Source organism: Scatophagus argus, chromosome 2, assembly GCF_020382885.2.
Source record: "Scatophagus argus isolate fScaArg1 chromosome 2, fScaArg1.pri, whole genome shotgun sequence".
Lineage (NCBI taxonomy): Eukaryota > Metazoa > Chordata > Actinopteri > Scatophagidae > Scatophagus > Scatophagus argus.
The window spans coordinates 17608083-17623331 of record NC_058494.1 but is presented as its reverse complement, the minus strand read 5'-3'; the positions used below and the strand labels follow the sequence as shown (position 1 = coordinate 17623331).

The 15249-nt window shown below is 41.5% G+C and overlaps 1 protein-coding gene across 1 annotated transcript; it reads left to right on the top strand.

Moving 5' to 3' along the window:
• The first annotated feature begins 4037 nt into the window (after window positions 1-4037).
• On the top strand, window positions 4038-14541 carry LOC124073003 (WD40 repeat-containing protein SMU1-like). The gene is made up of 12 exons (XM_046414850.1): window positions 4038-4590; window positions 5771-5981; window positions 6070-6222; window positions 6305-6421; window positions 6948-7070; window positions 7864-7983; window positions 8326-8442; window positions 8599-8726; window positions 10604-10730; window positions 10851-11012; window positions 11635-11787; window positions 12011-14541. The coding sequence occupies exons 1-12, from the start codon at window positions 4565-4567 to the stop codon at window positions 12107-12109; spliced, it is 1536 nt and encodes a 511-aa protein (XP_046270806.1). The 5' UTR covers window positions 4038-4564; the 3' UTR covers window positions 12110-14541.
• Window positions 14542-15249: the final 708 nt, after the last annotated feature.

The window sequence follows — 15249 nt, the reverse complement described above, 5'->3', positions numbered from 1 at the left end:
TACTGATTAACCAGTGACCGGACCTTCTGGACACAGGTGTCTTTATACTACAATCACTTGAGACACATTCACTGCACTCAGGTGATCTCCATTTCACTAATTGTGAGACCACTAGCACCAATTGGCTGAACCTCCGGTGACACACATGCAACGCATCTTCTTTATCATGAACATCATAATTCATTCATCAGTCAATCAACCATTCGAAGGAACTGATTTACCTCGCTGGCTGATGCTTCATCAATCATAGTTGCAACCATATTGATAGCAGAGGGGATGTAATTCATCTGTTCAGTTCCTCAGCTACAATGTGCAGCTTTTTACACTGAGCAACTCAGTAGGTAACTTTACACAAGGGGAGCTGAGCTTTTGAAGCTATAGATGCAGCATTAGTAAAGCTGTCAGCCGTGCAGTTTTTGAGTTTTTGCTGAAGAATTCAACTGGCTTGTCCTTGTGTTCGGGATGTGTTGTCCCCAAATGGCGTTTCAAACTGTCAGAAGCTTGTATGTTCAGATACACAACACACTGTGGTCTCTCTCCTCATTGCCCGCTGTTGTACTGGTTAAGCTGAGGGCTTGTCGTATTGTCTTGTCTTTGCGTTAAAAGTTGTTGCTTTGAGTTGACTCATCCTCTGCTGCACGTTTAGCTGGGAGCCCCCTCACAAACTTGCCCGTGTCGCACTAGTAGTGTTCAAGCATACCTTCATTTGCCACATAGGGGGGTGTGCCGCCCCGTTTGGGAACCACAGGTCTACTCTAAGCTAACCTGCTGTTGAACTAAATATTGTTGCTAGTTTTGGGTTCATACTTTACAGTCAGAATGAGTGCAAAAGCCAGTGAGTCATTCATGGTATTATTTTTTAAATTTGTTCTCTTTGTTCAAATACACAGTCAAAGGGGTTTATACTCTTTGTGTGACCATGTCTCCATGTGTCTTGTCTATCTGTCTTCCATGTCTTCATAGGTGCTCCAGATAAAGTGTCCAACAGCTGGGTTGATTACACTATGTGTACTCTATTCACCCATATACTCTGCAGTGTACAGTCCAGAACTAGTGACTGAGAGACTCAGTCTGTACATCAACATAAGTAAAGAAGAGGACCAGAAGAAGAAGACCACAGCTCCCTCCTGTGGTGAAGTCATAAAACATCACTGCCACTGTCCTCTGTGAGTCTGGTGGTATTGATCTTCCCATCTTACTCCTTGTCTCACATGTTCAAAGAGTTTTCTGACTAATGCACTAAAGTGGAACACAGTTTTAAAGAGAAATATCAAATATGTTACATGTGCCACAAGGGGATAAAGACAGAAGCAAGCGTACAACAGTGCACGCCACAGTGCACATTATCGTGGTTTTCTCTTTTACACCAGAAACCTACATTAATGGGCCAATTGTTTCCTTATTTGCCCACATCATCCAGATCCAAGCACTGTCTCAACAGGACACAGGCTACTTTATTGGCCATGGTAGCGGGAGTTGTGCTGGTTGTTATGATCACCATCTTTGTCATTATTATCTTTTAATGCTATAGAGCCTAGTACAATTATATTCAAGGGGGTATTTATACTCTTTACAATGTAACCCTGATGCGTTGTTAGACTGTGATCTACAAAGTGAGCACTGTTTAAAATGATCACTTCTTCCTCTCTGCCCATGTTTAATCAAAACCAGTGCTGTAGCTGAGCACACTGAGGTTGTGATCTTTGTATTTGTTTCTAGGAATCTGAGAGTTTTAGCAACCTGGAGGTGTTTACATTGTGCAATTAAAAACACCCACATAGTGAGTATTTTATAGGGCTGATTCTGCCAAGCGGTAATACGAGTAGAGTAGCACTTAAAGTTGGCTTTAAGTTTAACTTTGGGGAATAAAATCTCCGACAGACCTGGTTCAGGACTTATAAAGTACTTACTCAGACTTTTTGCACTGCAGTTTTGTTCCTAGAAGTGTGGAAAAGCTGTAGAGAGAAAAACATTTATAGCGAACTACATAAATAGAAAATGAAAAATTGGTATTGGAGGGACCCCATTCATCTCAGTAATGCTGAAACCCTGGTTATGGCTCTGCTCTGAATAAACTACAATGACTGATATTTTAAGTAAAAAATATATATGTATTTATTAATGTTTATTTATAATTTTTTTGAACAAATTTCATTTTAAGCTAAGAAACTAAAAGGAGAAAAAAAAAATCAATGTTGTTGGCATTCTATGATGTTATATGTTACCATATTTGCTTTTCCTGACTTCAAAATAAGTTAGTCAATACAATACAAAATATAAAAAATATACAATACAATACATTATATTGACATTTTATTCAGTTAAATGCAGGAAATGTAGTGAAAAGTGTACTGAAGGTCTCAGTCACTGGTTTCTTCTCTTCTCTTTTATGTTCTTGGACTGCATGAGGGAATCACCTCCAGAGATTTTCTGGATGGAATCACAGAAAACTAACCCAACACTGATGCCGATGCTTTGGTTTGTGTGTGTGTGTGTGTGTGTGTGTGTGTGTCCTTGAGACACCAAATCAAATCTTACAAATAAGTAATACCAAAATAAACTACAGTAAACTCACAGGTGAGCTGGTGAGTCATCAGAGTGTGAAGAAGACCAGCTCTCTCTCTCTCTCACTCTCTCTCTCTCTCTCTCTCTCTCTCTGACACACACACACACACACACACTCACACACACCATCAGCTGCCCTTATAGTGCAACACTTTCCACTGACAACGAGCACTGTTTTAGCATTCTGTGCATGTTTGATTGACTATCTGTGTACATACACTATATAGACAAGAGTATCCAGACACACCTCTTTACTAAGCTGTTTTCAGGGGTTGGGCTTGGCTCCTTTACTTCCATTGAACAGAAATCTTAATGCTTCTGCATACCAAGACATTCTGGACATTGCTGTGCTTCCAACTTTGTGGCAACAGTTTGGTGAAGGCTCTTTTCCATTCCAGCATGACTGTGCTACAGTGCACAAAGTAAAGTCCATAAAGACCTGGTTGGATGAGTCTGGAGTAGAAGAACCTGACTGGCCCACACAAAGTCCTGACCTCAAACACCTCATCAAACACCTTTTGATGGGGTTGTGAGCCAGGCCTTGTCGTCCAACATCAGTGCCTGACCTCACAAATGCTCTACAGAGTGAATGGGACAAAAATTGTCCCCAATGTGGGACAAATAAAGGAAATCCTTTTTCTTACTGATCAAATAAGTTACTTGAATAGTCAAAGTGAAATTGAAACTAGTTAGCAATCATGGGGAAGCACTAACACTTTGAACAGGAGGTGACTTGATTCTTGACCCTGACTCAACTTTAAACAGCCCAGTGAACTGACGGTGCCCCGCATTAACATCTGAGGTACGTGAAAATAAATAAGAAGGAGAAAAAAGAATCAACATTATTGGCATATTGTGTTATGTCACTGTCATTTTTGTTTCTTCTACTTTTTCACAGAGTTCTGGAACAAATGATCTGGTTTGGAAAAGGTCTGTGGGAGATAGAATTGAAAAATACATAAATAAAAAATGGAAGCAACAATTCATGGATGGTAGGCAGAATGACTGAATGTCGGAGCAAGACATATTACAGCTGTTCCACGGGACGAAGTGCATCACAATTAATATTAGGTTATTTATAAGACTATACTGTTTTAAATCCTGCAGAAACTACATGTAAATATAGAAAGTTAAATACTGTGGGCTTCTTTTAATTGCTTTAAGTATACGAACCTATTTTGGCACGCGTGGTTTAGCACCCACGCTGACCACATGGCCTTTGCAGGGTTGTTCTGTGGAGCGGTGATGAAACCTCTGATATGGATTAACGACGCCCCCGATTACCAGCAGTCCCATCTGCAGGTGTGGGCCCATTAGCAGAGGCAGGCAGATTAAATAAACGCTCTCAATGAAGTGGCAAACATCGCAGCTGATTAACACTCAAAGGCCACTGGTGCATTACGCCCGCAGTGTGTAATTACAAGCACACGGTGACGGCTGCTAAATCACCACGTATGCATCTTTGATAAAAGCCAAAAGATGCTCATGAGGCACAGACGCACCCAGCGCTTCATCTGCATATTGATGAGCACTGGGGTGATTGCGCGTTACAGGACTGCACAGAGGGATGTTTTGACTCCTGCACAATGGCTCCCAAAGGCGAGCACGCTCAAAGCCACGAGGTTCTGTCCGTGGTGCTGATGCAGCTGCTGTCGTGGCTGACTGCCGCCCGCAGCCGCCGCAGCATCACGGAGCGCAGCCGCGTCTCCGGCACACAACGTGCCGAGAAAAATGTTTCTTCTATATATCGGCATGCATTGTGGAGGATGAGGATGATGAGGAGGAAGATGAGGTGGAGGGAGGGGAGGGGGGGTGTAGGTGTAAGTCTTTGTGTGGCAGCGCAGTCACAAGTTTGGGCTTGCTGCCCGCCGCAAAAATAAGACACACAAGAGAAGCACGTGTAGTGGGTGGTCCTCAGCAGACGACTTTCACGTGGCTCTAGCGAGCTCCGAGCCCGAGCCGCCACACCGAGAGTCCGGTGCGGCAAGACAACATCAGCATGGCTGTGGAGATGGAGCCCTCGGAGTAAGTGCGATTTCAACCTTTTACTCGCTTTTTCCTTTTCTTTTCTTTTGGGTAAATAAGTTTGAAGCGGTGAGAATAACATTAAGCTAAGTAATAATGATGAGACCACCTGTGTGTGTGCACGAGAAGAAAACACGACTTTTTTTTGTCCTTAAATACACGAGGGGTGAGCGTGTCCGTTGTGGTCGCTCAGGTGAACCTTATACGCATTAAGCTCGGTGGATTGTGTTGGTCGTTTATGGCATCACTGCTGTTGATTTGGGGAATTCTAATGTTGCTGCGATGTTTGCGTCTTTCTAAAAGTTCCTCCTTACGATAACACGTGACACGATTTCCTCAGATATGGCGCGTGTGTCTAATGTTTAATCCCATGAAATAACTATTCCGACGAACCTGAACGTCACCTTCTCATCTGGTCCTCTCCTTCGACGCTGTTATTTACAGTCTGCGTACGCTTTGTGAGCACACATTAATTTGTTGTGGTTCTTCCCATCCAGTCTCTCATACTCCATCATTATTAACACGCTGTTGATTGTGGTCAGCCACATTTCCCCCGTGAGGCTGCTCAAACGGTCGCTTCAAGCCATTTCATCTGCTGTTCTCGCTGATTATGCTGAGAGAAAGAGAGAGAGGCGGGTCTGTTTTGCAGCCACATGTGCCTGTTGATTTAATAGACTCTCCGCCCCTGACAAGGATGTGGCGTATAGCTTTTATTATTGGTTAGTTATTCTGTCATCCTGTGGGGGGGAAACGTGGGCATGGAGTACACATTGTGCCAAACTCAGTCTTGTGGTGGGTTCCTCATGGTGGGAGGTTAAATGGGAGGAAATGCAGCATAAAAACTGCACAGGGCATCAGTGGATGATGTGAATCCAGTCACCAGGCAGTGCCTCTGATTACCGTCTCTGGACAAAAGTGCATGTGACAGACCATGAAACTTCCTGCAGTGTAATGCTGGTGGAGTGACAGCAGAGGGGGGGAGGTGGGCTAGAGTTGTGAAAATGACCAGTAGGTGGCTTTTAATTGGGACAAAACGTCCCCCCCAATAAAGAAGTCTTGTCTCAAAGAAACTCTTTGCTGTATGACTTTCTGCTTGAAAGGTCGCTCAGGCCTGCAGCGTTTGTACAGTTTGCAGGATTGTCCGTCAGTGTGTGGTTGTAACATCACCCTCCTTCTCCAGCGTAATCCGTCTGATAATGCAGTACCTCAAGGAGAACAACCTCTACCGAACGCTGACCACCTTACAGGAGGAAACCACCTTGACACTCAACACAGTGGAAAGCATCGACAGCTTTGTTGCAGATATAAAGAACGGCCACTGGGACTCCGTCCTGCTGGCTATTGAGTCGCTCAAGTTGCCTGACAACACACTTATTGATCTTTATGAGCAGGTGAGCTTTGAATTGATCGGCTATTGCTTCGCCGTCTCGAGTTTTGTCACTTAGCGGGCGTGTGACGAGCACAGATCTCTTTTAACAGGTTGTGATGGAGCTCATCGAAATGAGGGAGGTGGGAGCAGCTCGCTCCCTCCTCAGACAAACCGACCCCATGATCATGCTGAAGCAGACGCAGCCAGAGCGGTACGTCCATTTGGAGAACCTGCTGACGTGCTCCTACTTTGACCCTCGTGAGGTAAGGCAATAATTGTTTTCACTTTCAAACAGATTCAGCAGTAAGCAGTTTATAAAGGAGCGTCCTTTCTCCCTTGCTGCAGGCGTACCCGAAAGGCAGCAGCAAGGAGAAGCGGCGCATGGCGATAGCTGAGGCGCTGGTCAGGGAGGTCAGCGTGGTGCCTCCTTCTCGCCTCATGGGGCTCCTGGAACAAGTCGGCGTGAGTGCACTGCAGTATATCTCTTTCACCACTCACTCTAAGCCACTTCATCAGCGTACAACTCTTTGACTGTGAATCAGAAATCCCCAAATAATCTCCATCACTTCTCTTCTATAAACACAGTTTTTTCTATCAACTTCTTACTATTACTGGTGGCATCTTACACGAACACACATTTTTCATCCTAAAGTTAGTGCAGTTTTTTTAAATCAGAGAGTTTTTTGTTATTTTTTTTAATTTTAATTTTCTCACTGGCTTGAAGTGGACTGGAATCAGTTAGTCACACCACATACTTTCATACACTCTTATAATCTGTACATAAAATACCACAGTGGCAACACCAGAAATCCATACACTATTTGTTTTTTACAGTTTTCAAGTAGTTTCCAGCTTCATTTCCATCGTGGGTTACATTGTGGGAAAAAATTGAAACATTCAAGTTGACATTTCTTGATTTTGCCGAGGCGTTGAGAGAGTAACATACTTCTGCTTTTCTGCTGACTGTCATCATCCCTGTCGCGCACAGTCGATGAGAATACAGCAATACGAAGATCATCTCTCCCCTGACATGACCATCAACACATCCGGCAGCAAGGAGAGACATGTGGAGAAAGAGAGCTTTCCGACCCAGCTGTACCGCCACATCAAGGTAGACGGTCACAGATTCTGATTAATACAGGGTTACAAATACTATTGCTTATACGACATATATTATACTACATCAGTGGTGGAATGTAACTCATTTGTGCATTTGTTCAAGTACGCGTACTTAAATTCAAGGCATTATTTCCATTTTATGCCACTGCATACTTCTTTGGTATTTTTATATTTCTTTCTATTCCACTACTTTTGTTTGACAGCTGTAGTGAATAAATACATTTCGGACTACACTTATGTTTTCGTCCACTGAAAACCACATATCTCAATATTTGGTGGTTTTGATCGTGAATTTTTGCGATAAACCAAAGAAGGATGAAACGTTCCTTCACAGGTTGATCAAATTCTTCAACTTCTTTGGCGAAACCCACTATTTAGAAACCCTCTTGGAAAAAAATGCTGTGTCACAAAACTGAAAGCTTTTATTCGAGCTCATGAGAAGGTGAACCCCATAAGACACACACACACAAACACACAAGTAATTGCTTTACTCACCTGAAGGCACTTGTCTCAGTCTCTGGCTGTGATCTCATCACTTGCATCCAGATGGAGCTGCATGAGTTGCTTGTCCTTGCCTTTCTCTGCCCAAGGTTATAATGGTCAGCCCACGCAACTTCAGTCTGCAGCATGGTGGAGACTTACTGCCTCCCTGAGGTTACCTGACATCAATTTGTGCTTGATTTCTCAGTGCGTCTGGATCACAGGAAGAAAAAACAAATTGGTGAGCATGTTGGTGGGGTAGATAATGTTAATGAGGTGTTACTGTGTGTCGTTGAAACCTGCAGTTTGGACGGCGGTCACATGTGGAGTGTGCCCGTTTCTCTCCTGATGGCAAGTACCTCATCACTGGGTCTGTGGATGGGTTCATTGAGGTCTGGAACTTTAACACTGGAAAAATTAGTAAGGTAAACATGTTCCATATTGGGATATATAAAATGCTGGGACTTCTTATAGTCTTTATATTTCTAATATATTGTTTTAACTTTATTTTAGGTAGATTTTTATAAATAAATTTTACTTTATTAACAAAGTCTCATCTTATCTTAACTGGAGATTGTCTATACTAAACTTTTGTAGCACATGGTCTTCATAATTTTATGATATTTTATTGTTTTAATAATGTTTTGATGCTGTCCCCAAAAAGAAAATTTTGCCTGGTTAAACAGTAGAAAATTAAAAAATATATATTTGATTGATGGTGTTGTTTTTGTGCTTTCTGTGTGTCTGTGTTTGCATGGATGAATTAGGATTTAAAGTATCAGGCCCAAGATAGCTTCATGATGATGGATGATGCTGTGCTGTGTATGTGCTTCAGTCAGGATACAGATCTACTGGCAACGGGAGCTCAGAATGGAAAAATTAAGGTTGGATATTATACTACTGCCTCAATAAATGTTAAGTCTCGTTATCTGGAAATACATTGAAATACTGGAAAAAATACTGTCTCCTCAGCTGAGTCAATATCAAAGGTAGTAGTCTCATAAATACAATGTGTGTGTGCGTGTGTGTTATTGCGGAAGGTGTGGAAGGTCCAGAGTGGCTTGTGCCTACGCAGGTTTGAGCATGCCCACAACAAAGGTGTGACCTGTCTGAGCTTCTCCAAGGACAGCAACCAGATCCTCAGTGCCTCCTTCAACCAGACCATCAGGTGGGGTGAGATGCTATCATGCTTTCTGCACACACTGAACACACACACTATAATGAGAAATTTGCTCTGAGAAATTGATATACTGTTACTGTGCTAACACACCGACAGCAATTGATATCCACAGTAGTGGTGTTATTCATTGAACTCATATAACATTAATCACATATAAGCTATGCTTAACCTTTACATTAACCGTGAACTCATTCCAGTAAACTGTGGCTCTTCAACAATGAACAAGTCAATATATAGACAAATGTTTCATATTAAATAAATCCATTGAAGGCGGGGGGGTAATAACACCTAATACATCAAACTTAGTTTTTAAATTTTAGCTTTTAAAAGGTATTTAATATCTGAATTCACAAATGATATAGCAGTAACTTTTAAAGAAAGGGGGAAAAAAACATGGTGGGAGTGTTGTTGTGGCCAAACTTTCTTTGTCTGCTGTGGGAGGAAGAGAGAGCTCCCACTGACCTCAGACATGAGCGGGAAGCCAGTCAATTCTTTTTACAACCCACGCTGCATTAGCAAAATGTTGCCACAACAAGTCAAATAGATCATCACAGCACTGGCAAATAAAAAGAAGGTGGGAAAAGGAATTGGCAGAAAAATGAAAATTAGCGAAGGATTTTTGATTTCATTTACCCTTTAAAAAGAGTTTTGTTACAGTAATTATCATTGATTCCTGTTCCTAACCCTTTAATTCTGTCATTAAATTAACTGTAAATAAACATATTGAGCATCTCTGGCACTTGGTTGAAATCTCTCATTTGAAAAGTCTTTTTAGATGAACATCCAATGATTTAATGGGTAAATTCTGGGCTGCATTTTGCCATTAATAAAACCATTAGAGGCTCATAATTAAAAACAAAAACAAAACTGGGGTCAGTTAAAAAGGTAGTTCTTTTGTTAGAAGAAAAGGAATGAGCTGCATTATACAAACTGATTTACAAATTCTGTGCACTTAGGAGTTAATTTTCTGTTTCTTCATACATGCCTTTTAAACTCTCGAAGAGCTGATATCAGATATCACCAGCTGATGCCTGATATCGCATGTTGCTCGCAGTGGTGCAAATATTTTTTGGGCAAGGTCGTCGGTCTTTCATTTCCTCTCTCTCTGTCACACACACACTTAAGGAGTTGAATATCTATTTGTGAGTCCTGGGGAGTGTGGGCTGAGCCTCTCTGCTGGGTTGGAAGCACATGTGCCGTGTGGGTGTAACCGAGAGAGAGACCATGTGCTCGGGCACAAAGCTGCAACGTGTTTCTTCACTTGCAATTCCACGAGCTGGGAATCTGACTTGTTTACATATGCGAAATCATCCTCCCAGAGACGGAGCAAATCAGTGAGCATTAGGCGTTTTGTCATGGTTTAGCTAAGCTGCACCCAGTCACTCCACAGGAGCTAAAAATAACACATCGGCTGCTCAGCAACATGCCTTGTCTGCTTTCGAGAAAAATCCCCTGTCTTTTTTCCACTTTAGTTTGTTTTTTTTAATATATATATATAGTTTATCTCATTTATCAATGACATAAGTTCCACAGTCGCTGTCGCTGTTATTGGTCTTGAATGATGTCCGTCTCACTTTTCTTCCATCTGAGCTTCTTGCAATCTCAAATGATGTGTCATAGTTTCCATTATGTAGATTTCCTCGACTATCTCTGTCCGTTTTTCCATTTTTAACAAGTTTTACTAGCTCTTAGCAATATTTTGACTACATACCCATTCCATTGTACATTTTTGACAGTGTAATTACAATCGGGATATCATATCCTAGTATATATTGCAAAGTTGTACACCATTTTCCAGCCTCTGCATCCTTCTATGAAGTACACCACGCTGGCATTTCAATGCGACTTTTAAATGTCTTTCTCAGAATCCACGAATTGAGGTCAGGCAAGACACTAAAGGAGTTAACTGGCCATTCGTCGTTTGTAAATGATGCATCTTTCACTCGTGACGGACTTCACATCATCAGTGCCTCAGCTGATTGCACAGTTAAGGTACAATAGGAAAGTTATATGGATAGAATCCAAGTCTGTGTTCATCAGTATTATTTTCTAACTGGCAAAGTGTTGTGATATTTCATTTTTCTTTTACATTTATTTTCTGTAATATTTTAGATTTGGGATGCAAAATCCGGTGAATGCCTCCACACTTTCAAATCCCTGTCCCGGACATCAGAGGTCCCTGTCAATAATGTGATTCCCCTACCCCAAAATCCAGAGCACTTTGTGGTTTGCAACCACTCCAACACGGTTGTCATCATAAACATGCACGGTCAGGTGAGAGTTCTTTGTCATTTAATAAATAATAATCAAGAAGTACTTTCATATCAATTTTGACCATATTATTTATTATAATTATTGTTTAAAAAAAAACTAAATTAACACCCATCTAGAGCCATGTGAGCTAATGTTGTGAGGTTAATGTTCTCTGGCCTGAGATACTCACAAGTCATTTTTTGCAAGGCCAAGTCAAGTCCTCCTGTGGTTATAGTGAACCTACTATAATCTGCTGGATGACATCTGGCCTGCTTAAAACACTCTATAGCTGTGTCTAAAATTCAAAGCGTGTTTGTGTGTCCACATGCTCTGAACACAACGTAGAACTGAGGCAAATGGTAATGTTAGGTTTGCCCACCAAAGTGTGTCGGATTCATCCTCTGGGAACAAAGAATGTATGTACAAAATGTTATGGTAATCGGTCTAGTAGCTTTTGAAATATTTCAATCTGGACCAAAGTGATGGACCGAATGACTGATTGACCAATAGTCACCATGATGAGAGCCGTGCTGCTAGTGCAGCCAACTTACATTATTGTTGTTGTTGTATTCTAGTTTTGCTAATACTTGCTAATAAAGTACCTGAACATCTTTGTAGAAGTTAAATTTGTCTTCCTCCTCAGACCGTGAAGACTTTCAGCTCAGATAGAGAGGAAGGAGCTGACTTTGTGTGTTGCACCCTGTCACCCCGTGGGGAGTGGATTTACTGTGTGGGAGAGGACTTACTGCTGTACTGCTTCAACTATACGACGGGGAGGCTGCAAAAAACGCTGACCGTAAGCTCTGCAGCTGATATTCACTCATTATCTATCAAAGTCTGTTAGAGGCAGCAGTTCATCCTGACTCATGTGAAATGTGATTTATTGGAAAAAAAAGTATGCTGCCAGTGTTTTATCTAGTTCATTTTGGTTTCACTTGATATGGGGGGCAAACAAGGAAATGATGTGGCTGATGGGAAACGGAGAACGTGTGGTGATCTGTGTTCCTCTGCACCCACAGGTCCACGAGAAAGATGTAATTGGCATCACTCACCACCCACATGAGAATCTGATTGCCACATACAGCGAGGATGGCCTCCTAAGGCTATGGAAACCTTAAAGTGTTGCTTGCTTCATAATATGGAGGACCCAGACAGCCTTACACATGGTTATAGATAAAGATTCAGTCATTTTCATGTGATTGTTATTACCCAGCTTGTTAGGGGAAAGGGACAAAACCTAAAATACAGTTATTTATTTGCAAGGAACTTGGATAATTATCACAAATAAAAATACACAAGGCAAACTACAAAGGAAAAATGGCCATGTGGGCGCTAATCAAATCAAAGAAATAGTTATCCTCTGAACTGGAACGTTGGATCAGGTACTGCTCCAATTTGGATTATCAAAATCCCAACCAGGATGTGAGATGGGCATCCAAATCTGGGGGACTTGAGATGCAAACTACTAGAACACTAAAAAGGGTTAGAAACATAGGATGAGTGCTGGCTGCAGCCTTTTACACCCCTCCCCTTAATTTTCAGTCAAGGCAGTTTTTCTGCTATCTTTCTGTTTGCAAAATTTCCAAGTTGTAATCTTACACAATCAGAGCCCTCAGCATGAGTTGCTATGTTATGGTTGTGTCTGTGGGACAGACAAACAAGAGGTTATGATCAGTGAGGATTTAAACAGGACCTGACCCAAACCCAAACACCAACACCAAAGAAGGTTTCCTTTTTAATGATAGAGTATCTGACTTGGTGCTTGTTGAACTTGCATGGAAAGTAGCTTGCACGATGGTCAGCTTGCTTCAGTATCCTTGATCCACCGCTGACATCAACTTCCAGTTTAAGGGGAGTGGAGGGATCAGGAGCAGCAAGCACAGGGCAGTGGCTTAAGAGATACTTCATGCTTCGAAAGCCATGTTGGCAGTCAGGAGTCCTCACAAAATCTACACTTCAAATGAGCAGATTGATCAAAGGATGGACTACAGTGGAAACTTTACAACAGAAACTCCTTTAGTAACCTGCCATGCCCAAGAACCCACAAAAGGCTCTACTTGTGGAAGGAATGGGGGCACTCTGATGGTTCACACTTATCCTTGGTCCATCTGCCTCTCTGAGAAGGGGATGGTGGCTTTTCCAAATTCACAGCCAAGTGATCACTCCTTTGTTTGGTTCATGGACGGCCTTCAGCCTCATCAGTCAGAGTGGATTTTCTTTCCCAGGCAGGCAATTTGCACACATCGCAGGGCTTTGAAGAGTGTTGTATGGTGAGGTGTGGGATTCCTTTACTCGTATGTACTCACACTGTGTCTGAAGAGCTTGCCTCAGCCACCTAGACCCCATGTAGCTTGACTTAGAGGGTATAACTTGTATTCTGGGATCCTTTGGCTGCCAGTTAGAGTCTTCTCTGCAGCTGTGGCTTTCTCTGTGTCTTGCATCGCTCTCAAACCTGCTGTAGCCTGCTGCTGTCTTCCCTTTGTGTCTCTCTTGTGCTGCATTTCTTGTGACTGCAGTTATTCTGCTGTTGGTTGGTGTGTGGTAGGGGGATGCTGCTTGCACATAAGAGCCTGGAAAGCACTGCCAAGTCTGTATTTCTTTGTCGCTATTGTATGCCAGCAGCACTGGGCCCTTCTGTCCTTCCTCTCTTGTGAATTCATCATGATGTACCAATGGATACTTTGAGAGATAAACTACATACATCAGTCAGTGACCACATGCACACCTGGTCCTCATCTGAACTGCAGATGGGATCTCACACCACCATCCTCCTTTTGCTTCCGTCACATGTTCTTCTGTTCCTTTCCTATTTAGCTTCTTGCTACTGTCCCTTTAATTGCCTCCACACAGGTGTGTCCCATTTTGCTGATGGCTGAGGTCAAAAGTCAAAGTCACAACAGAAACATCACGCAACACACTAAAACTCAACACGATACATCAAAATCAAAATAGGCAAACCTACAATATAATATAATCATGCAATGCAAAACACAGTAAATCCAAAATATAATTTCAATAAAATAAAATGTATTCAGCTCAACATATAACTGCAGTAAAAACAAATAAAGGCAATAACAGGCTCACAGTCAAGTCTGATTTGACTTCTTATGATTTCTTCTTTTTTTTTGTGGTCAGGCTCCGATTTGTATGTGCATAGAACTCTGGCTTTAATAGAGTTTAGGCTCTTTGCACTGTAATAGAAAAAAACAGACATCAGGGGGCACTGCAGAGCAGAACAGAGGTGTTAAAAATGCACCAAATAGGAACCTATTCAGTTTCATGATGTGTAATCACTAAAGCAACGTCTGAGGTCTGCCCATTTAGTAGCATAAAATAAGTACACTGTACTGCTTTTTTAGCTATTGGGGCACTACACTGTCAATACAGACAACAGAAATAGGATGGGTCTGGTAGGAAGGATGGAAATTTTGGAAACTAAAATTACCCACTTTTCTGGGCACTTTAATGGCTTTTGTTTAGGTTGGCTTGAACATCAGAGGTTCTTAATTAATTTTCAACCACAACTGCTAAATGGACCCTATGGTGAAATTGTTTCCAAGGTCAAGAATAAACTTGGAACCTCAAAAATTTATTATTGGTCATTTCTACTGATCATTTTTGAAATGTCATCAAATTCAGGTGATAGTCAAGTTGAGCATTTGACAAGTCTGGTAATGGATTTGAAAGCTTTTGCTGCATTAGTTGGAAAGTTGCAAAATAATACAGTTGGCAAATGAAAATTTCACTCATTAAATGATTAAAAGGTCTTTGCTTTGTAGACTTTTGTAGCACTGTCTAGGTCCTCCATACTGACTGTACAATTCCTCATGGATCCAACTTTACCAGTGCAGTTTGAATCCCCATTTTCATTTCTTTTGTCTTTATTAGACATGAAAATGCATGATGGTGAACTGTTGTGAAAATATCTATTGAAAAACAAAACAAAACAACCAAACAAAAAGAAAAAAAACGCCTCTTGTTTGGGCACAAACAAACAATATCAGGTATATGACTTGTCACCTATGGTTTATAATACTTTTGTAACTTTGACTCAAAGATTATGATTAATATGTTTTGTCTTCTGTGTACCCTGCATGCTACCTCAGTACACTGTGTAAATGTGGCTCTACAATAATTTTAGTACTCCTTAAAAATATGCATGATGACTAAAGATAAACCTCAGTGGAGCTCCAGTGACATAAATGTATTTTAATGTGATCACATTATTGTAAAATTGTTTCATTGACAGTAGGATGTC

Bases quoted from the DNA above. Each gene is read 5' to 3' on its own strand.
- LOC124073003 (XM_046414850.1), top strand. From the start codon at position 4,565: ATGGCTGTGGAGATGGAGCCCTCGGA. The intron at 6,223-6,304 runs GTAAGGCAATAA...CCCTTGCTGCAG, and splicing joins CCTACTTTGACCCTCGTGAG to GCGTACCCGAAAGGCAGCAG. The intron at 11,788-12,010 runs GTAAGCTCTGCA...CTGCACCCACAG, and splicing joins GGCTGCAAAAAACGCTGACC to GTCCACGAGAAAGATGTAAT.